Source organism: Doryrhamphus excisus, chromosome 1 (genome assembly GCF_030265055.1).
Source record: "Doryrhamphus excisus isolate RoL2022-K1 chromosome 1, RoL_Dexc_1.0, whole genome shotgun sequence".
NCBI classification, from domain to species: Eukaryota; Metazoa; Chordata; class Actinopteri; order Syngnathiformes; family Syngnathidae; genus Doryrhamphus; species Doryrhamphus excisus.
Window position 1 is genome coordinate 10,454,207 of NC_080466.1, and position 21,989 is coordinate 10,476,195.

Sequence of the window (21,989 nt, forward strand, 5' to 3'; positions counted from 1 at the left end):
CGAAATGGCTGCCATAATGACCAGCATGCTCTATGGGCACCAGAGAAGTGTCTCATACATAATAGTCATTTTTTTGTTTTTTAAAGGTTAGAAAAACATTGTTTAATCAATAGTTTGAGCTGGTTTTGGCCAATGTGAAGTAGCAACTTATCATACCAAAGGCAAAACCAATCACATTTTGAGAAGCATTGTACACACCCGATTTGAAGTTGCTTAGGGCCATCTGCTACAGTAAAATATTACCATAGACCGTGTATATCATAGCTTATAATGAAGTTTCATATTCAAGTAAACTAAACTTGCTGTTGGATAACAACTGCCACTGGCAGAACAGTACCCTCACGTGGCTGTAAAAGGCACGTGAGACACTGCTCAATATCAAGCTCACCGCAAGATGTAACCTGTTTGTGTCTGCGAATATAAATTATTTTGGCCAATTTGACCAATTTATTGGTCGTACATCGTTCATTCATTCATTCATTCATTCATTTTCTACCGCTTTTTCCTCACGAGGGTTGCGGGGGTCGTACATCGTACAGAAGGGAAATCATCATCGTACATCTGGCAACGCCGTTCCAGTTTTACAGCCAATAGCAATAGTCAGGATGTTGTCACGTGTCACCTGTGCGACTGATACTTCCGGGTTGCTAGCCAATAGGAGATAACCCCAATAAGGTCACATGTGCAGTGTGTCGTGCTAAACGTGTGTCGCTTCTCCAAACACAAGGTGAGTTTTCAAGACCAAACTATTAAAGTGAATTGTCTTGGTAACTTGTTCTTGAAGTTAACGCACTACAACGTGCAAGTGTTGTTTTGAAGTATAAGACTATTCAGCAAAATTATTCTCTTTTGTATGTCATGCTTCTCCATATTGTGTGATTTATTTCTTGATAGATTATAGTTCCAAAAAATAAAGGAGAGCTAAACTACTCAACTACTACATTAGCACTAAAATGCAGTCACTGTAGAAATAATATTGGCACCTACCACTGACTGACACTGTTTGTACTTTGCACTTTGATTTATTGTACTGTACAGTCGACATGCGTTTGATTTTGACATATTTAAAAGCATGCTAAACACACAGCATTGCTCAGTTGCTACCAATACATGCATAAGAATAGTCTAAAAACTAAACCCTTTTAAATATCTGTATATTTTGTAGGGATTCTGACACACCGAATGACATTTATTGAAGCATACAGTACCTTAGCTCTAGGTGAACATTAGACAGACTTTGCTATGGTTACCTATGAAATTGTTTTGCGGTGCTGTAAATCATTAATTCATTTATTTTCTACCGCTTATCCGCACAAAGGTCACAGGGGTGCTGGAGCCTATCCCAGCTGTCTTCAGGCGAGAGGCGGGGTACACCCTGGACTGGTCGCCAGCCAATCACAGGGCACATATAGACAAACAACCATTCACACTCACATCAGAATCAGAATCAGAAAAAGTTTATTGCCATGTATGATCAAACACATACTAGGAATTTGTTTTGGTATAGTAGGTGCATACACATCTATTAAAAAAGAATGAAAAATACAAAATATGAAATACAAAATATGAAAATACAAAATATACAGAATAACTATAAATATATGTACACAGTCTGTTTTTGTTGTTATTCCGGAAGTGCAGTCTGATTGTTTTTCCCAAGAGTCCAAACTGAGCGTTAATGTAACGCATATAATGAAAGTGTCAAAGTGGCAGGATGAGGCAGAGGTGGGGTGTGAAGAGTGTCAGGTGGGGTTCCGGGCCTTGTTGATGAGGCTGACAGCAGACGGGAATAAACTGTTCTTGTGGCGTGAGGTTTTGGTCCTGATGGACCGCAGCCTCCTGCCAGAGGGGAGCGTCATTCATACCTATGGACAATTTGGAGTCGCCAATTAACCTAGCATGTTTTTGGAATGTGGGAGGAAACCGGAGTAGCCGGAGAAAACCCACGCATGCACAGGGAGAACATGCAAACTCCACACAGAGATGGCCGAGGGTGGAATTGAACTTGGGTCTCCTAGCTGTGCGGCCTGCGCGCTAACCACTCGTCCCCCGTGCTCTAAATCATTTATTCATTCATTTTCTACCGCTTATCCTCACGAGAGTCACGGGGGTATGCTGGAGCCTATCCCAGCTGTCTTCGGGCAAGAGGCGGGGTACACCCTGGACTAGTCGCCAGCCAATCACAGGGCACATATAGACAAACAACAATTCACACTCACATTCATACCTATGGACAATTTGGAGTCACCAATTAAGCTAGCATGTTTTTGGAATGTGGGAGGAGAACATGCAAACTCCACACAGAGATGTCCGAGGGTGGAATTGAACTCGGATCTCCAAGCTGTGAGGCCTGTGTGCTAACCACTCGTGCATACTCAAATATAGCTAAATGTACACATTTCAAAGAGGATTTGCTGGGAAGATACTCTTATGAAAATTATGTTATAAATAATTAATGTAAATTCAGAAGCTGCAGACAAGACAATTTCTTATTGTGTTTTGTAATTTCACTAATATCAACAAATGTCTTGAAATTTGCATCATAACCTCTGCTGCCAAGGATGAAGTTATGTATTTTTAGAGCCAGAGGGCATATGTGTGTGTGTTTACAAACACACAAACCTGATGTTGTTATTGTTCAAATTTCCTGTTTCCACACAGCTGCTGGGTGCAGTGACGATGGGACGCCTGGATGGGAAAGTGATTGTGTTGTCAGCCGCTGCGCAGGGGATTGGACGTGCTGCTGCAGTTGTAATGAGATTTAATCAGAATTTCCACACCGATATGTTCCACATTATCAGTACAAAATGTTTATTTCATAGGCAGCTGTACGCCAGTCCAGGCTATATTGAAATTTGCAAGTGTGTACAAATAGCAAATGATGATCTCCCATTGTGTGGCATGATGCATATTTCCATATATCCTTGTGCTGCTGCTCCATTTTTTTTAGTTAGTTTTTACATGTTTCGCAATCATCATCATACGATTGCTATTGAAGCATAAAATATTTATTGCTTGCATGGACACAGCAGGAGAGAAGTATCATAAAAGAGATCTTGTGGAGGACATATAAGAAACATTCAGAATGCTTACTATCTCACAAGGACGGTTTAACAACGTCCTTGTCGAGATTGGTCAAATCCTCTTCCACTGAAGCTTATCTGTGTGTAAGTGTGTGTGGAGTAGTTGTTGCTTTGCAGTATTGCAATGTGCACCTTGAACAAATTAAACTAGAGAGAGATGCGTCCACACAATCACACACCATTTGGTCTAGGCCACATATTAATGATTAAAAAGTTGAACATTTCAATTTAGACAAGCGAAAGTGCTTTGGTGGAAGCCCCTATATGTGGTTAATGAAGCACTCAATCCATTCAGCAGCGCCTGACTGCAGCTAGAATGGAATTCAATTGAGGGTGGAAACACATATAAGGCTTAGAGATTAACCTGTGGTGTCTATATAGAAACCTGCAAGTTTGATTTTTATGTCACCACAGATGCTTTTCCTGAAGGCCAGCTGAGAGACCTTCATGTAGAATTTGGGGAATTGTAACCTTTTATGCAGGAAGAAATTTGTATCATTGAATGACGCTGTTGTGTATCTTTTTTTTTTAAACTTTGATTGGCAGGCCTTTGCAAGGGAGGGAGCACAAGTCACTGCAACTGATATTAATGGAGAAAAGCTCAAAGAACTGGATGCCATTCAAGGTAGAGGACGGTGGAATGATTCCATCTGCTGGTAACATATTGTACTGCAGTCAGTAGGACCTTATTAATGGGGTGTTGGTCCATTTATTGAATTCAACTAATAGTAGTTAATAGTGTAATATTGTATAATCTTTGCATTTCTAGTAGCTTTTCATGCCTCGACTATTTAGTCATGACAGTGGCTCAAACTGTGCTATTACAGAGTATTGGGGCCACATTCACATTCAGATTTTGAGAATAAAATCGTACAGAGTTGTAAATTTATGAGAAAAAAGTCATAATACTGGAATAAAGTTGTAAATTTACAAGGAAGATAGACTTAATATTACAGGTAAAATAGAGCATATTCCATTCTTCAGGAAGGAAGGAAACTTTCCTTTTGCTTCAGGCTAGCTTTTATTTATAACTGTAATTTTCCCCACTGAGGGACGAATAAAGGTATATCTAATCTATAACATTGCAGCAAACCAGAGCATGTCTTGCCCTTCTCACTTCCGCCTTCTTTATCCCCGCCTTTGCACATGCCAAAGGTCCCAAGTTTTTTTTTCTCATACATTCACAACCTTATTATCATAATATTATTACTTTATTTTCGAAATATCAGATTATTGTTAAAGGCATTGCCCGAGGCAGCTATGAAAAAAGGGGACTTAAAGTATGTGACCTTTGCCCTATGTACAAACTGGATATATGTACAGTATATACGTATGTGTATATCTACAAAATAAGTGTTGTTGTTTCAGTTTATACTTGCACAGCTCAACATGTCCAAAAAGGAGTAGGATGAAGCAGCATTTATTTAAGCATACCCTCTCTCTGAGTCTCAATTCCAGAGTCCGTTCACTCCCTGTGTTTAATTTTGCATGTTGTAATTTTTGTGTAGGAAAGAAAAGAATAAGAATAATTTTTCGATACTCTTAAATGTAGTTGTTTAAATATTATAGATACAGTATATATTGTTGCAATAAGCAGGGTTACTTTTTCAAAACTCCTATTGTTTCAATATATTTCAATGTAATGATTTTAGAGTTTACTGGTATGACCAAATATCTTCTTGAACAGGAATTAGGACCAAAGTGGTGGATGTGACCAAGAAAGACCAAGTGGAGGCCCTGGCCAAGGAACATGACCACGTAGATGTCCTGTTCAATGTGGCTGGGTATTGTACTTTTACACCTTTCCATTCATAATGATTAACACTGTTTTTGTGCTATCCCATGGATCATTCGCACTCGGACACTTCATTAGGTACACTTACACAATGTTATATGACTTCCAGGATAAGAGCTAGATGAATGCTCAGGTTTGATTGAGAACTGCACGGCATCGTATTAAGTATATATGTCATGTATGACATAGGCAACAGCTCTTGCCTCAAACTAATCTTCTGTAATGAACACGTTGGTTTTTGTTTTAACTGTGATGCTTTCCAACACCATTTGTGCAAAATAAGACAAATACTACACAATATGCAATGTTATACAAAACATGCAAACACTTTGTCTCAACAAAACAGTAATTTTTAAAAATCAGGAAAAAAATAACTTTTAATAATTTAAAAAATAAAATAACTTAATAAATTCAAAATTCAGAATCCAATTAAATAAGTAATGATAAAATTGGCAAGCACAAAATTTTATTATGGCACAATCATGGGTATAAGAACAAATTATGAAATTCTGGACTAATACGTATGTATATTCAGTGCAATTATAAAATTCAGCACGTCACGACACCACAGAATAAAACATATTATATTAAGCAGTGCTTTCATCGCAAATTGCATATTAACAAACCACACAACTTGGAAATAAATCCACCCCACCTATTTTTTATGCCAGTATCAGCTGACATTATCGGTTAGCTAACGTTGATTTTAAGATAATAGTGGCGAAGCAAAGTCATCAAACAACTATGTAGCAGTTGTTGAAAATTTTGTCTCGAAATTTTTTTTTTTCAAAAAATGTGTCTGTAAAAAGAGAGGTCGTCTTATATTCAGGATTGTTTTATACTGAGGTAGTTAGAGCTCATTCACATGTATAGACAAACCAATAGCACTCAGTCGTGTACTGTTTTCCCATCTCCTCCTCCTTTAATACAGTTCCAAAATCTCTACACTTCAAGGTTGAACCTCCACTTGACCTTTAGCTAAGGCTCCTTAACAACGGTCGAACGGCTACATTTGCCGGGACCTCTGATGAATGTGTGGTGGGTTTTGTCCACCTCCCAGACCATAAAAGTGTTGTTTAAACACCACAAAAAAGGATAATTTGTGACAGCCACGGACCTAAAAAAAAGGGGAAAAAACAAAGCATCAGAAAAGTGGGATTTCTTGCCTTCTTTAGGTCCTGTCGGGCCCCACGATGAATGTGTGGTGGGTTTTGTCCACCTCTGGGACCAAAACGGTGTCATTTTAACAGCTCAAAGAAATTAGAAAAAGCAACAGCCGTAGACCTGAAAAACAGGCAAAAAAACTAAGCATCAGAAAAGTGAGATTTCTCGCCTTCTTTAGGTCCTGCCGGGACCTACGATGAATGTTTGGTGGGATTTGTCCACCTCTGGAACCAGAAAAGTGTTGTTTAAACACCTCAAAAAAAACAATCATAGTAACACAGGCTACTGTTGTAGCCATTAACTAATGAACCCCTGACGTCACTTCCTGTCTGCTCCCCTACTACCACCAGAGCACATTTAGTGTGACACACACTAGCACAAGTTTTTTTTCTCTTATATGGCTTATTTTCGCTGATTCTCTCTACTATACTGGGTAATATGAGTGTACAGTAGGGGTGCTATTTCATGTATACAAGGCTCTAATGTATTAAAAAAAACCTGTTCACAAGGTTAACAGATTTTCTATACCATAAATATGAAAATATTCAATGTATAAAGAAGGAATCTTACTTGATGGAAACCAATTAAGCCCGATAAACAAAGTATGGCTGTATAACTTTGCATTGTAGACACTAGATATGCAATCAATTCAATATATATATATATATATTTTTTCCCTTTATTTGGGCAAATATGTGAATCATTACAGTGCATTTCTTACATCAATCAAAATATAACTTTCCATTATTTACATTTGTATTCAATTGTATCCAATATGTAATGTTCAATGAATTAATTAGCTCCATCTTTCTACAGGTTCGTGCACCATGGCTCCATCTTGGACTGTGAAGAGGCCGACTGGGATTTCACCATGGATGTCAACGTCCGGAGCATGTACCTTATGTGCAAGGCTTTCCTGCCCAAGGTAACCTTTGCCACTAAATGCTGCTTGATCCTCTTCCTAGGGGAATGCAGCTGTAACGGGAGTGACATATGCTCATATGTTTGTTTAGTTGTCATCCTTTGTACTCCAGAGATAAGCTGTTTTACTGAGATAAGCTTTGATGGGCATCAACTGCCCAGTCCCTAGTCTAGGTCTTTCAGCTAAGTTTCTTCCCAACTTCGACATTATACCGTAGTTCTATATATTTAACTCCACATCTCGCCCTAATTAATTTCATCATCACAGATGCTGGCAAGGAAGTCAGGAAACATCATTAACATGGCATCGGTCGCATCAAGCATAAAAGGTGAAGCATTCCCAACTAATAGATCCACTTGTATTTATTTGAAGGGACATTAAGACACTGTAGTATGACCATGTTAATCCTCTTACGCCAGATAACGGCTTTGTGTGTGTGTGACATATGTTTCCTTGACACAGGTGTGGTGAACAGGTGTGTGTACAGCACCTCTAAGGCAGCCGTGATTGGCCTCACCAAATCTATAGCGGCCGATTTTATCGAACGAGGCATCCGCTGTAATTGCGTTTGCCCTGGTAAGTCAAGATAAAAAATAATATCACTGTTTCCTGTTCCAGTAGATAATATTGCCAAATCAGTGGGTTTTGGTAATTGAGAATATTGTATTGTTTTGTATTTCAAATTTTCTAATTTTAACTCTATATCAACCAGAGTCACCTCTATTTGCCGGGTTCTGAGTTTACAAAGGCAAATAACCGCCGGCGTCTCTAAGTTAGCGCTGGTACAAATACATTAGCATTACAACTCAGTGTGTAACGAACCTCCTGATGTATTTCATTACCTTTACAAGATGGCGGTAGCTGATGAGTGGCCAGCATCCAAAAGCTTTTAATAGTACTACGACTCACGCTGTGACACTAATGCGTGTTCCACTTGCCAACTTTTTCCTGACTTATTTACTGTTTAGTTTGCTGAACAGTTTGTGCCTTACTGATGTTAGATGATGTTAGGTTCTGTTGCTGCTGTGTTATGCAATATACTGTACTTATTTGTAAGAGAGCTACATTTTCCTTTCCACTTTCTCATGCATCCCAAATCATTCTGCAAAATCAAGTTCTCACTGAAGCACCCGTTGCCGAATGACTGTTCCTGCATTTTTTTTTAAGTGCAACTGCTAAATAACTTACCATGGGGCCAAATAAAGTTTTGGGTGCCAGCGGTTCGATAAAGACGGTGAGAAACACTCCTAAATTCAAAGGTCTGCATCAACAATAGGTTCCGTGCATTTATCATTTAGAAATAACAGCTCCCCTTGAAGAACCCCCCCCCCCTTCTGCTTCCATGAATGCCTCAGTCCTCTTTGCCAATAAATATCCCGGCTATAGCTAAGCATTTAGTCCTTAACTGTTTCAACAGTGCCTCTCATTCAAGTGAATGGGCACTTTCTTCAACAATTCCATATAGTGACTAATTAAAAATCCAAACTATGCTTTAGGCACTGTTGATACACCATCACTAAGGGGTCGGATCCAGGCCCAACCCGACCCAGAAAAGGTACTGTTGGCTTATTACCTTCGCCTATAATGTTGATGCTCATAAAGAACATGCTATTATGTGCCACTTTAACAGGCTTATGAGGATTTTATGGCCAGGCAGAAAACAGGACGAATGTGCACAGCGGAAGAGGTGGCCTACCTGTGTGTGTACCTGGCCTCTGATGAGGTAAGTATTGTATGACATACACAAGCTTAGCTGTATCAGAAAATGTGGTGCTTTACAAGGATGATTGTTTCTATTGCTCATTTAGTCTATTGTGTTAATATCTTGCTACAGAAGAAGTGTCTTTATTGTGCAGATTAATATAATGATGTGTCTGATGAGTGTAAATATTCCTCCACAGTCTGCCTATGTGACTGGCACTGAACACATCATCGATGGAGGGTGGAGGCTTTGAAGAAAGTGCAGCAGAAATTTTCCTATTTAGCTGTAGATGCCGTGTTAAGACTGATGCATGGAAATATTTGATATTATTTCCAGTTTTTATATGCCATTTATGTATCAAATTTGAGATATGGTCACAGCCATCTTAATAGCACAATAACACTATAATCATACATTTAGTGATGAATATACAATACAAATTGATTAAATCATGTTGTGTATGTGTACCTGACCCGGAGTCCTCTGTCCCTCCCAAACGTACATCCATGCCATCACTAATCCCCCTTTATTCCCATTACCCTCCCAGCCAACCTGCCAGAAAGCCTGCCAATGCCAGTTTTACGAGCTTTGACAATGTTCTTGCAGTGAGGTATGTCACAATTTATTTATTTTTTTGATATAGCTAACTAATTTAATAGATAAACTGACGACAGTAGTTGGAAAGCTAACTACTGTTGCTTTGTAGTGGATTTGCTACTGTGCACCCGACAGGTGTGAACGTAACTTCGAAACGTACAAAAAATAAACAATGATCAACAGTGAGTTGTATATGTAGAATATAGGGTTTAGTACACTTTACCTGTACTCGTAGTGCTTAAAGACTCCTTTATTGAGTAGTATAACGCTAAAGTAGCGTTCGCGTTCTACTGTAGCATAGCTTGAGAAGCTAGTAGGCTAATTGTGAATTCTGGTTTCTAATAGCAACTATATACGCCGAAGACATCGGAGCACTTGATAGAGGACACCCTCGTACCCACAGACGGATTCAAACACGTTGTTAATCAGGAGGCGTGGATTCACCCAAAATGTGACCTAGTGTAAAGGCTAATCTGTTAGCAAACCCCCACTCCTCCGCCCTTGTGCGTGACGTTATCACATTATTAACCCATCCACTACGAAGACAGACCCTCCTCTTGTTCGCATTGGCTCGCAAATGGAATGGATTTAAACCTGTGCTATGGTGTGCTAGCAGCGCCATATGGCTTGCATGTAAGCATCGATTAGTGTGCTCTGTTGTCAATATTGGATTAACCAGCGTCTGTTGCAACCAGTTAGTGGCTGTCAAAACATTGTAGTAAGGGATTTTAGCGCTAACTTTTGATCTAGCTACACTTGAGTCGTTTAGCGCTAAAAACAAGTACAATATGAAGTACTGTAACCGTGATTTCCACAGCTTCTGACAAATCCTCCCAAAGGTGGACATAGAAGTGTAGGAACAGCCTATGGACAATCTACTCCTCACTTGAATGCTGAAGCGGACCATAGACACTGGAGATGACAACTGCCATGGAGGACACCCATTCCAAGCCCGCCACCCCCGAACCCAGTCCAGCACCCAGTCCAGCACCCAGTCCTGCACGAAGTCTTGCACGAAGTCCTGCGCGCAGTCCTACACCCAGCCCGCTGCTGGACAGGATACCTTTTCCAGCAGGAAACCATGTGGAGGTGAGAAGAAGTTTTATTTGATAAGCCATGGAGTTGCATTAAATATACTGTGCTGTAGATGCTGGTCCTTCTCGTTTTTGTTTTGTTTTTGTTTGTTTCAATAACTTGATGATGGATGTTTCTGTAACACAGTGCTTCTCAAATAGTGGGCAGGCGTGGGGCTGAACTGTAAGGCGTACGCGAGAGGCAGTTTCCACTTTGCTGCTGAGGTCCATTTTCTTACTGCCCTCAGTCTCCTCTTGAATGGAATGTGTCTCCTCTCTGGGGCCATTGGTTCATGTCATTGGAACGTTTGAGAATAATTGATTACTAAATAGAGTACTATACTCTGCTGCTTCGATCCATTTTCCTCCTGCCCTCAGTCTCTGTTTGAATAAAATGTGGCTCCTTTGCGTGCCATTGGTTGAGCAGATTTATCATGTCATTGTAACATTTGAGTTACAAATGTCTAGAAATGACAAAAATGAATGCCATGGACTCTGCAGTATTGCACTCCACCATCTCCTATTGGCTGCAGCGGCCCATTTTCTCATTTTCTTTCGTCATCTTGAAAGAAATGTGCTCCGTTACCATGGCTAACAGTAGACATACTGTAGTATTTATTACTGCGCTGGATACAACATGTTTTTTGCAGTTTACATCAATAGGTGGTGACACGCGACTTCTCACAAAGTGAGTCAGAGCTTTTCTTCCTGTCAATCACACAAACCAGTGATTTGACGAGATGCAGCAGCACACAGACACCTATTAAAAAGCCTCTTAAAGGTTGTTTGCAAGTTCATTCATTCATTCATTTTCTACCGCTTTTTCCTCACAAGGGTCGCGGGGGTGCTGGAGCCTATCCCAGCTGTCTTCGGGCGAGAGGCGGGGTACACCCTGGACTGGTCGCCAGCCAATCACAGGGCACATATAGACAAATAACCATTCACACTCACATTCATACCTATGGACAATTTGGAGTCGCCAATTAACCTAGCATGTTTTTGGAATGTGGGAGGAAACGGGGTTGTTTGCAAGTTTTATAGTCATATTATATTTTATATGTTATTTTCACAAACTAGACATTCAAGTTTCAAATTGCTTTTTTGCTGCTGCTCCCTCTACAGCATCTGAATGTGAACCAGATCCAGGTGGTGGTGCGGCGCTGTTCCAGTCCAAATGTCACAGAGGAAACAACCTATTTTATTCCTCGTAACCCTGTGGTCGATGCCGGCACAAACACAGAACCACCACTTGTTTGCTGCCCCTTGCTTCATAGATTTTGCCCCTGTCCTCCGAGAGGCCTGGTGGCCTCTGTCATAACAAAAGGTAAGCGTTTTAATGTATCCTTCCTTAATAAAAGCATGGACGACTACATTACACATGACATTTACAGGATGTTATCCCACTTCTGCCATCATCATAATGTATACAGTATCACATTCCAAATAATCTCGAATAACAGCACAAAGCGTGAATATTTCTGAAACTAATAATTGTCTCATGTCATCACCAGTCCTTTTGGCTGCGGTGCTCTTTGGAGTGGTGTGGTCTGTCACAGAGGACGAATGCCTTCCAGGGGGTAACCTGTTTGGCATTACGGTGCTTTTCATCTGTGCAGTCATTGGTGGCAAACTAGTGGAGCTCATCCGGTTGCCCAGACTTCCACCCTTCCCTCCACTTCTTGGTAGGGAATTATACAACTATACATCCATTCTGTGGTATATGTTAGATTCATGATTGTTTGCTCATCTGTTTGTTGTTTGGAGGGGCCCGTGGCCTCCACACACTGTCCCCTCTAATCCCTTCTAGTCCATTCATTTTTAATGGAACCTGTGCGACAGGGCAGTTATCGCAATTATTGAGTCTCCGTCCAGCGACCAAGCAACATGCAAGATTTGTGCATGTTAATATCAGTATTACATGTATGCGAGCAAATTTTCCAAAACTTTTTTTCCGCAACCCAATGAGGGGTGTGCTACAAATGTAATTTACCTTTTGATGTGAAATAATTAGGACAACCCATGTGTATCTGACATATCGTGTTCTGCATCAATGTGGGAGTCTTAAAAAAAAAAAAAAAAACGAACGGGATCTCATTTCTGTTTGCAGGTATGCTGCTGATGGGCTTCATGCTGAGAAATATCCCAGTAATAACAGACGGAGTGTATATTAACTACAGGTGGTCGGCATCCCTCAGGAACATTGCCCTGGCGGTCATCCTGGCCAGAGCTGGTCTGGGTTTGGATCCCTCGGTTTGCTGCTCACTCCATTGTATTAGTTTAGTTTCATAGCACCTATTTAGAAAATATTGTTGATATATATATGGGTTATACAGTATTTTAACCTCACTGGCCATTGTAAACCTTTGGTCAAATCTTTGTTTTTCTGACTTCCATCTGATAAGATGGGGGTCATAGCGCCACCTGTTGCTTTGACATACACTCAACAAACATGGCGTGCCGTAATGTGGATGATTTTTTTTGTTTAGCCATGTATTTTTGTTTGGTGCAATACATGTGGATATATTCCCTTACTGTAAATATTTTAACATTTCCAATTACATCAGATCAGTTTCAATTAGGGATGCACCGATAGATTGGTCTCAAATCAATATTGGATTATTTATGTGAACAAAAAACATGTGATTGGCATATCTGTATGGGCCAATTGATATTTGGTATCGGAATTGGCAGTATAAAACCCCGATCGGAGCATCCCCAGATTGATTGATGTAAAATACTAAAACATGGGCAAAATCTGCATTTTAAAAAATATGAGATTCAGATACATTATCATGTGAATATATTTTATGTACTATATATGTTGTAAATCTAGTTCATTACTGTTAAATAACCTTAAAAATGTTGTTTTGCCAGGCTTTAAAGAAACTAAAGTCAGTGTGTCTGCGTGTGGCAATGGGTCCCTGCATCATTGAGGCCTGCACCATAGCTCTGGTCTCTCACTTCCTTATGGGTTTGCCCTGGGTGTGGGGCTTCATCCTCGGGTAAATTTCTGTCTTTATCTCTCTGTTTATCTATCTGTCCAGACATCAATTATCACTTCCACTTTACAGCTTTGTACTCGGGGCCGTGTCGCCAGCAGTTGTGGTCCCCTCCATGCTGCTGCTGCAAAAGGATGGCTACGGAGTAGAGCAGGGTATCCCCACTCTGCTAATGGCAGCAGGCAGCTTTGACGATATTCTAGCCATTACTGGGTTCACCACATGCTTGGGCATGGCCTTTGCTACAGGTAATGGTGAAGGAGAAAACTAAATCACTCCCAAGTTGTGTGTGTGTGTATGTATGTTCTTAGTGTGGAATAAAAGCACATCATGTATCTTGCAGCTTAGGGCAACACAGAGACAAATGAAGCAAATGTGCATTTCTTTAAAAAAAAGCAGATTGTCATTATATTCTCAACATCTGTAATACAGTATGTTGGAATTCCCACTTGAAGTAAAACTTCACTTTTCTAAAGATATAAAACCAGATAAAAAGATGGCACTAAGAAGGCACATAATGGGAGAAATGTATTCCGCATATAAAGCCTTCTGAAAGGAACTCTAAAAAGCACCAACAGCGCTCTATTTGCATACTGTAAACTGTGACGTGCATATTAACTTAGCCACAGCGATCATTCTCATTGTTACGCTGATCAAACTAAGTTATTGGCGTATTGACACCTTGCCACACCACAGAAGCTATCTAGTAGCTGGTTGGCGGCTAACTTTACTATACACTCGCCCGCAGCGTGTCACAACATGCTCATAACACCTCAGGCGACTATCGACAGTAAAAGTTTGGAAAACTTAATGTTAGGTGTAAGCCTTCCTTTCTGCATTGCTATGTGAAATCAATGCACCCAAGAAGGATGTTTCTGTAATGTTTAAAAGGCCCAAAATACCTGTACTGGTAAGTGTGTAGTACATGTTATCAATAATGTACCTGTTACTACATGGTGACAGCATGTACTATACATTCATTCATTTTCTGTACCGCTTATCCTCACAAGGGTCGCGGACATGCTGGATATAAAATCATAAAAACCTGTTGAAGTTCCTTTAAGTGCTCTAATACGTCAAATAAAGCTGTTTGTTGTATTCCAGTATGTTTTTGTCTTTCTGCCACAAAGGAACATTTGGTTTTATGGACATTATGTTGCGTTTTACTGTCTTCTTTTTACAATAAGCAAACGCTGTCATTTCTGCCACAATTTATTTTATTTTATTATTGTCAAAATAGCATGCCCGATAAAAACACAAAGCTTACATTTTATTCTACAGTGCATCAGTTCCATTTCTCTTCTTTGTAGGGTCCACTTGGTACAACATCTTGAGAGGTGTGCTGGAGGTGGCCGGTGGTCTCTTCGCTGGAATCCTCCTTGGTTTCCTCATTCAATACTTTCCCAGCCTTGATCAGGTAAACATGAAGGGTTCACTCTGTGCATCTGTGTTAACACTTGGGCGCGTTGGTTCTATCGCTGCATTAGCAAATGCACACACATAATGCTGCAAGTGAACGTTGTGAGGAGTAACAAGCAAAATAATGCAAATGGGTGATTCTCCTGAAGGGGGTACCAACGACGGGGCAGTTAGTTTGAAGATGATGACGCACAGACTACAGTGATTTGAAGTCATGGCCATGTGAAAATATACTACACAATATTGAATAAATGGGGGAACGGTGTTGCATACTTTCTTCATTCTTGTTTTGCATGAAACACAATCTGATATAAATTTCATCTCATTTGCACATAGTAATTTTGTGACATGAAAACGTTTGTGACAAAACAAAATCTAATAAATGTGAGAATTGTGAGATGCCTTACATCTGTGTGAGGTCTGCCATGATGGCATGTAGAATCCACCAAATGTGTCCTCATTGCCTGTGTTTTGTCCATGCAGAAACACTTGGTGATGAAGCGATCCTTCTTGGTGCTCGGCCTGTCCGTCTTTGCTGTGTTTGGCAGCGGTGTTGCCGGTTTTCCTGGCTCTGGAGGCCTCTGTACTCTGGTATTGGCATTCCTGGCCGGTCTGGGATGGGGTGCAGAAAAGGTACTGTAAATATGACCTCCTTAGTGTATCTTTTTTTCTAACCAAACACAACTGGAATTAACATCAGTTTGTGGATATATGTGTCAAAAGTCACGTGTGGAGGAAGTGGTGGGCTGGGCGTGGGATGTGTTCCAGCCGCTTCTCTTTGGCCTCATTGGAGCAGAGATACGAGTGTCTGAGTTGGAAGGACACATAGTTGGTGAGAACACACTGGGACACTTCACAGTTTTCTCACTGGTGTTGAAAAAAGCTTTAATAGTGGTTCTCTCTTATTTTCAAATAACTTGAAGATATGATTGAAGTGATATGATTAAAGGGTTTTCCAGGAAATGCCATTTAAGGATTACAGCCTTTTGTTATTTACTGTAGTCATTTCATTTACTCTAGTACAATAAGACATTTTGCATATGTATAGGTGTTTAAATTGGAAAAAACTGATTGTAGAAGGTCTTGAATTTTATCTTGAAAAAGCACAATATTTCTAATCCGTATTTCTATTTTCAAAACTGCTAATGGAGAGATACAAACTGATTCTCAATGGACCTGTAACAGTAACAATAAAGTTCTATTCTATTCTATAAACTCAGAGTGAGAAAGATATGAACGTTACATTGTTGTGCATACAGTATATGTTGTGTTTGTATTCCGCAGGTCTGGGTATAGCCTCTCTCCTTATTGCCCTGCTGGTTCGACTCCTTTTCACCTACGTGTGTGTGTTGTTTGCCGGCTTTAACGTAAGAGAGAAGGTTTTCATTGCTCTGGCCTGGATGCCCAAAGCCACAGTGCAGGTATTCTTACTCTCAAAAAAATAGGTAAAAATATTGGTGGTTGTTGCATTCTGGAACGTTAAAGGAAAACTTTCCCCATCACCAGGCAGCCATTGGCTCGACAGCTCTCGACACAGCCAGGACAAAGGAGGACGGACAGCTGCAGAAGTACGGCATGGATGTGCTGACTGTGGCCGTGCTTTCCATCCTCCTCACGGCGCCAGTAGGAGCCCTTATCATAGGTCTGTGCGGGCCTTGTCTACTGCAAAAGCCAAAGAACTCAGCCTGTGGTGAGCGAGTCAAACCGAATTTATCAGCTTTTTTTTTAGGTAGGTATAAAGTGTGGACGTGTGTTATCATCCATTTAAACGCTGGTCAGATTCAACCAGCTTTGCCTCGTTGCTGTGTCCAAGTAGTGAGTAACTAGCTCCTTCACCCTCCCTCTATGTACTGCTACAGCAATGTGTTTACAGTATGGTGTCTGTACATACAATGGATAAAAACTTGAGGAATCCAAATATCCAACAGGTCCTACTCTTTGAATGATTTGGCACCATTTATTCCAATGAAACTGTGTAATAGGGCAGGGGTGTCCAAAGTTTTTCTACAAATCTTCTTCAAAAAAATTTAAGGATTGGGGGTGGGTGAGGGCAAGATGCTAAAAACAATCCAGTGTACATTAATACATACTAAGCTATTTGAACAAAACATGCACATCTGAGCTTTGTGTTATCAGTGACAAAGCGCATTTTTGAAATATCAAATAATAAAGCTCAATTTATTTAATGTTAAATATGGTGAGTGCCAATAAAGTTGTGAAAATGGCCCTGGGCGGTACTTTGGACACCCCAGGCTATAGGGTGGGAACTGGGTTGAGTTGAATTGTTTGCCAATACAACTCAATTTAACAACTGAGTTGGAAAGTATGCATAAACATAATCATATTGTTTAAGTACTCACTTGTCTAACATTCATGCTCACATATGTATGTCCCAAAAGTAGAGCAAGAGTCTAAAAGTCGGCCAGGAAAAGTACAATGATATGGCCACCTTCTTTTCATGTACATAAACCATTTCATAAGGATATCAGCGATGATAAACCAAACTGGTAAATGGCACAAGTGGTCATTTGGTTACATTCGAGGTCTGCTCCTGGACTGTGATGTCAGTTGAGTTTTGGTGTAGTTGTGATCTTTTACCTGAATTATACCTAAATCAACTCCTATGTCACTCATGCTGTCCAAAAACACTTGATGTGCATGCAATACAATAATAAATAGATTAAATATAATATTTAAATGAAACGGTAAAATGTTTTAATGAATCCTTTAATGAAACGGTAAAAAGTTTTAATGAATTTACGGGAGTGTGTTCAAAAAATCGAATCACCAAATCCTGAGGACCACTTGTACAAAAATGACAGTTCAAAAAGGACAGGAAAAGGAAGTGGTACCCATACACCTGTACAGTATTTAGTGGTCGGCGGAGCACAATTTGAGGGACACAACAGCTGGAAAAAGCACAGCACAAAATATCACTTATCCCTGTCCCCTTTGAATCTCCTCCAGGCACTGCGGCTGGAAGCGATGAGGACAACGAAACGCCGGTCACCTATGAAAGCACACTCTGACATCAGCAGTCTGTATGCATTTTGCATTGGAGCATATGTTTTCGCCACTGATATCATCAAAACAACAATCTATTTATGGATTTAGTTTTCCCCCAAGTAAAGTGAACATAATGTTCATCTTTTTTTTTATCTACTTAGACTCTGTAAGGCAGAGACATCCAAAGTCTGACCTGGCGGTCCATTTGCGGCCCCCAGCATATCATAAAGATGAACCCCACATTACAAGGTATGACACTAATACTAATAAAACAGAAAAGCAGTGGTTTGTATAGATAGACATATAAATATCAGGTTCTGAGTTATATTTTAATTCAGAAGGGGGCATGACAGAAAACGATTAAGGTGTAATATGATAAAGTGGCCCATGGATCCTTCAATTATGTATGTGGAAAAACTTTGAACCCTTCTGCTGTAGGGAGACCTGTCTGATACACTATATGCAAGTTGTCCTTTAGCCACTGAGTGGCCTGCTTTGTCCTGTCCACGTATGTGATGTGTGAATGAGTGTGTATTTATAGCCACTGGGTAACCCCCAGGCCTCCAACAACCAAATGACCCACATCTGAGCGTGCGTGTGGCACACCAGAGGTAGTTTCAAGTTCTAGATATGTTCATTGTAGTGTCATGGCTGTGGTTTACGTTTTTATTAATTTATTGTGTTATATTTAAATAAGGCAAAAAGATGAATTTGGACTTCATTGGTTAGAAATATTAAGGCGCATATGTTTGACACTGTATTTTTTAAAAATCAAAATGTACATACAATAACTCAGGAAAAAGTATATAAGCCACATTTTATGTTTTTTTAGAAATTGCTGCTCAACTCACACTTTTCTGTTTAATAGCTCATTGTTTTCTTATAAGTAATTTATTACATACAATAAGTATACAGTGTAACTTGAGATGTCATGTGTTTAAATGAGCTAATGCAAACTGTGTGCAGTATTTAGAGTGCAGTGACAATTAGATTTTTTTTTACCAAAGATTCTTGAAATTAAAAAATAACAAAAAATCACTTTGGTTTTGTTTTTTAGTTGTTTCTTTATTGTACATGTGGACATTTTTAACCTCAAACATGACATATTCACTTGTTAGCATTTAGCTCGAAACATGATTGTGTCTTAGCTGATATGCTTTGGGGGGATCATTCAAACCATTATTTAGAACACATGATAAACATTCACTTTCGATTGTATTAAGCTTTTATGTAAAAATATTGCTGACATACTCCTGCGAGAACTACAGTATTTACAGTCATTTTTATGGTATACAAGATAAGAATAAATGCAAATATAGATCCTGCTGATATCCCTAAAAAACCTCTGTAGAAGGCCATGTAGACTTGTACGGTATAGGCGATATAACTCAAATGTGCAAGTTCAAATCAACAGGTGCTCGAGGGCATCAGAAATGTTGCAGCGAGTCTCTCATAATAACTTAATGCTTGAGGGCTTCACATTAGTTAGAATTTGGGAGTAATGAAAGGCAGAAAGGATAGAATGGTAGCACATAGTAAAATAGGCTTATACAGATATTTTACTTCACATGTAAGGTCACTGCAATTCTGTTATCCCCTCAAAGTGGTCCCCATGATGTGTAGACTAAAATCCAATTTACAGTATCTCACAGAAGTCAGTATACTCCTGACATCACAGCAACCATTTTTCATTATAATTTCAAAATAGCTCACTCCGTCCATGCCGTTTGTCAAACAAACGCGTCAAGGTGCTGAAACCAATGCATAAAGTGAACCATCGTCCTGCCTGGTCCAAATGGTAATTTATTAAGGCTAGCAAAATGATCAAGTTAATTTATTGTGTGATTATTATTGGCCCGGGCCTTGTGCCCACTAGACATTTTTTCTGAATAATCTTGTGACAACCATACAAAGTACAATATTATAGAAAGTAAAGTTGAATATACTTTATATTACAGCAGTATAGATTTATCCACTGTAAATGTGTCAACAAACCACCATTATTGTCTAAATACAAGTACATATCAACATGTGTCTTGGCAACAGGCAATTCATGGTGGTTGTAGTGTCATGGTCTGAGTGAGCTATGGTTCATTGGGGGGAAATGTCCATTTGGACTTGTGTTGCCAGCTATTTCGACAAAAGTATTTTCAGTGGATGGTAAATGGATGCCAGTCTGTATACTGACTATTCTTAAGTATATCCAAGTTTTGTTTCTGCAGCATTGTCCCTTGGAAAGAAATAATAAAAATGGTTGCTGAAATGTGAGGGCATAAAGCGGCAAAACTAAATAAGCCAAAACGTTCCTTTTGTCAACACACTCCTTCAGATGACAACTCAATGACACATTTCTGACCAGCATGTGTAAATAAATGCAAATAATGTGTGTGTGTGTGTGTGGGGGGGGGGCTCAGTGTTCAATTATAGGATCTTCTTCTTGAGTATGAGCGGTCCCACATTGTCTCCCGTCAGCTCGTTGTGCTTTAAGTGAGACTTGTCACAAACAGGAAACTAAAAGAGGAAACAGATTCCTATTAGGCTGGCTGGCAACATGCTAAGCTCACTAAATGAATGCAAGAAACAGACGTACCGTTTTGGAACGCCAACAGCGACAGTAGCAAACGTTTGCACTGTTCAGATCCTCAATGTCTATCTCGTTGACCACTTTGGGGTTCTCCTTCTGAATCTTTAGGTTGATCAGGCTGTCTCTCTGCTTCTTCTTCTTGGGGAAGAAGGGTCGAATGGTCAGGTAACCCAGCAAAGCCAAGATGCCTAGTAGAGGCAGCAACCGCAGCCACTCGGACACTATGGGTACATGAAGGTACAGAGACATTGCATAAAAGGCCTCATTCTTTTACAGAGTAGTAATTCAAATTGGAAAGGATTTACATTTGAACAGAGACAAGAGTTGATCTTTTGGGGCACAATTCTGCCTAGCAAACAAGTGGCTCCCAATTTGTTGGAGCTATCTGAACCACATTTATTTTTTAATCACCAAAAACTACCAACCTATGTTAGCTTGAACGTTGGGTTTTTGGGGCACACTATTCTGCCTAGCAACACATTTGTCGCTGTCCAATAAAATCATCTGCTTCCAGTTTTTATCAAAACCACAAACAAGAGTTTTTGTTGTATTTTGGACAGCAATTTGTAAAAATTAATACAAGTGGCTGTAACACATACTATACATCCCGCATAGCTTGGTTGAACATTGTTTAATACACGCAAATAACTATATAGACTACAGGGTCTTAAATTGCATGAAGCACATTAAGTCTTTAATTAATTCAAGTTGCCAATACAGGACTACAGGTGATAATATGAATTTCTGAGCGTTTTACATATTTTCTGACATCCACTGTACCACAGTGACCGACTTGTTTGACGTGTTTGCATGCGAGGTGAACTGAAGGTTTGGCGCTTTGTGTTGAAAAGTGTCGCCTCCATTAGTTAAAAGACATTCACAAGACTACATGGTTGGTGTTAAATCACCTGTTAAGCTTGCAAAGCCACCGATTGTCTCCGGGAGAGGAAGTTTCTTCAAGTACGCTGGAAGCTGCACTTTTATTATCCTCGAAATCGTTTCTAAAACCATCTTGAAGTGTTCACTGTTAAGTGCAGCAGGCTTTCACTTGGATACTAGTTCCTGCGCTTCGTTTATCTGTCACTACGCTTTTTGTTCTCAGCACGGTCCTTCACCGGTACGTAATCACACAACCTCTATAATGCTAAGAAGCTAAGAAAGGGCGTAAATGGCATCGTGAATAGACTGGATGACGACCTGTGACCGCCGCCAAGCAACCAATCAGCATCAAAGGAGTTGGTGGCTTTTGATTGGATAGCAGTTTAAGGGCGGGGCTTTGTGCATGCTTCATAAACCTCGTTAATTTGAAATTCAAAACCAAAAACCACACAAATATCTCTTATGCTTGATGTTCTACGTGGTTGTTAGAACAAACAACATGAAATGAGTGCAGCTTCTTTTGTATCATAAGTCTTAATCACAAAACCTTTACGACTGTCTTGTTATATATCCATTGCAGTTATCAGTATAGTGTAACAATAGCGTAATGGTTACGTTTCATTTCAATCGGGGTAAAATGTACTCTAAGTCAATAAAAGTAAATGCTGTACATATCTTTTACACTGGTGTTTTTTGTGCTTTGCAATTTTCAGCGCTGCTTTACAATTTTCGCTTTGTGTTTGCACCCCCTAGCGATTCATCTCAT

The 21,989-nt window shown here is 39.8% G+C and overlaps 3 protein-coding genes across 11 annotated transcripts; 2 read left to right on the top strand and 1 right to left on the bottom strand.

Moving 5' to 3' along the window:
• Positions 1-649: 649 nt before the first annotated feature.
• On the top strand, positions 650-9,131 carry bdh2 (3-hydroxybutyrate dehydrogenase, type 2). The gene is made up of 10 exons (XM_058070125.1): positions 650-727; positions 2,662-2,751; positions 3,630-3,708; positions 4,771-4,867; positions 6,859-6,967; positions 7,232-7,292; positions 7,427-7,540; positions 8,461-8,519; positions 8,595-8,687; positions 8,866-9,131. Exons 2-10 carry the CDS (start codon positions 2,680-2,682, stop codon positions 8,917-8,919), a joined length of 738 nt encoding a protein of 245 aa, XP_057926108.1. The 5' UTR covers positions 650-727; positions 2,662-2,679; the 3' UTR covers positions 8,920-9,131.
• si:dkey-162b23.4 (sodium/hydrogen exchanger 9B2) lies at positions 9,129-20,581 on the top strand. Of its 9 annotated transcripts, XR_009129566.1 has the most exons (15): positions 9,129-9,276; positions 10,081-10,352; positions 11,459-11,660; positions 11,848-12,018; positions 12,444-12,586; positions 13,211-13,338; positions 13,408-13,583; positions 14,646-14,752; positions 15,238-15,387; positions 15,478-15,586; positions 16,039-16,175; positions 16,261-16,483; positions 17,722-17,795; positions 17,922-18,009; positions 20,453-20,581. XR_009129566.1 is itself a non-coding variant. In XM_058070056.1 (14 exons), the coding sequence occupies exons 2-13, from the start codon at positions 10,182-10,184 to the stop codon at positions 17,781-17,783; spliced, it is 1,779 nt and encodes a 592-aa protein (XP_057926039.1). In that variant the 5' UTR covers positions 9,129-9,276; positions 10,081-10,181; the 3' UTR covers positions 17,784-17,795; positions 17,922-18,770. The 9 variants fall into 9 exon arrangements, 7 of the variants coding, with proteins under 7 accessions (XP_057926039.1, XP_057926027.1, XP_057926084.1 ...); XR_009129561.1 differs by having other exon boundaries at positions 17,722-18,009; XM_058070056.1 differs by lacking the exon at positions 20,453-20,581 and having other exon boundaries at positions 17,922-18,770.
• Positions 18,811-21,514, bottom strand: cisd2 (CDGSH iron sulfur domain 2). Its single transcript, XM_058070139.1, has 3 exons — positions 21,253-21,514; positions 20,351-20,565; positions 18,811-20,271 (listed from the first exon to the last, which is right to left on the bottom strand). The coding sequence occupies exons 1-3, from the start codon at positions 21,353-21,355 to the stop codon at positions 20,182-20,184; spliced, it is 408 nt and encodes a 135-aa protein (XP_057926122.1). The 5' UTR covers positions 21,356-21,514; the 3' UTR covers positions 18,811-20,181.
• Between the last annotated feature and the right edge of the window lie 475 nt (positions 21,515-21,989).

Bases quoted from the DNA above. Each gene is read 5' to 3' on its own strand.
- si:dkey-162b23.4 (XM_058070044.1), top strand. From the start codon at position 10,182: ATGACAACTGCCATGGAGGACACCCATTCCAAGCCCGCCACCCCCGAA. The intron at 11,661-11,847 runs GTAAGCGTTTTA...TGTCATCACCAG, and splicing joins GGCCTCTGTCATAACAAAAG to TCCTTTTGGCTGCGGTGCTC. The intron at 16,176-16,260 runs GTATTCTTACTC...CCCCATCACCAG, and splicing joins TGCCCAAAGCCACAGTGCAG to GCAGCCATTGGCTCGACAGC.
- bdh2 (XM_058070125.1), top strand. From the start codon at position 2,680: ATGGGACGCCTGGATGGGAAAGTGATTGTGTTGTCAGCCGCTGCGCAG. The intron at 3,709-4,770 runs GTAGAGGACGGT...CTTCTTGAACAG, and splicing joins AGAACTGGATGCCATTCAAG to GAATTAGGACCAAAGTGGTG. The intron at 8,520-8,594 runs GTACTGTTGGCT...CCACTTTAACAG, and splicing joins CCCAACCCGACCCAGAAAAG to GCTTATGAGGATTTTATGGC.
- cisd2 (XM_058070139.1), bottom strand. From the start codon at position 21,355: ATGGTTTTAGAAACGATTTCGAGGATAATAAAAGTGCAGCTTCCAGCG. The intron at 20,566-21,252 runs GTGATTTAACAC...ATGTACCCATAG, and splicing joins TGGCTTTGCAAGCTTAACAG to TGTCCGAGTGGCTGCGGTTG. The intron at 20,272-20,350 runs GTACGTCTGTTT...TTCCTCTTTTAG, and splicing joins GCTGTTGGCGTTCCAAAACG to TTTCCTGTTTGTGACAAGTC.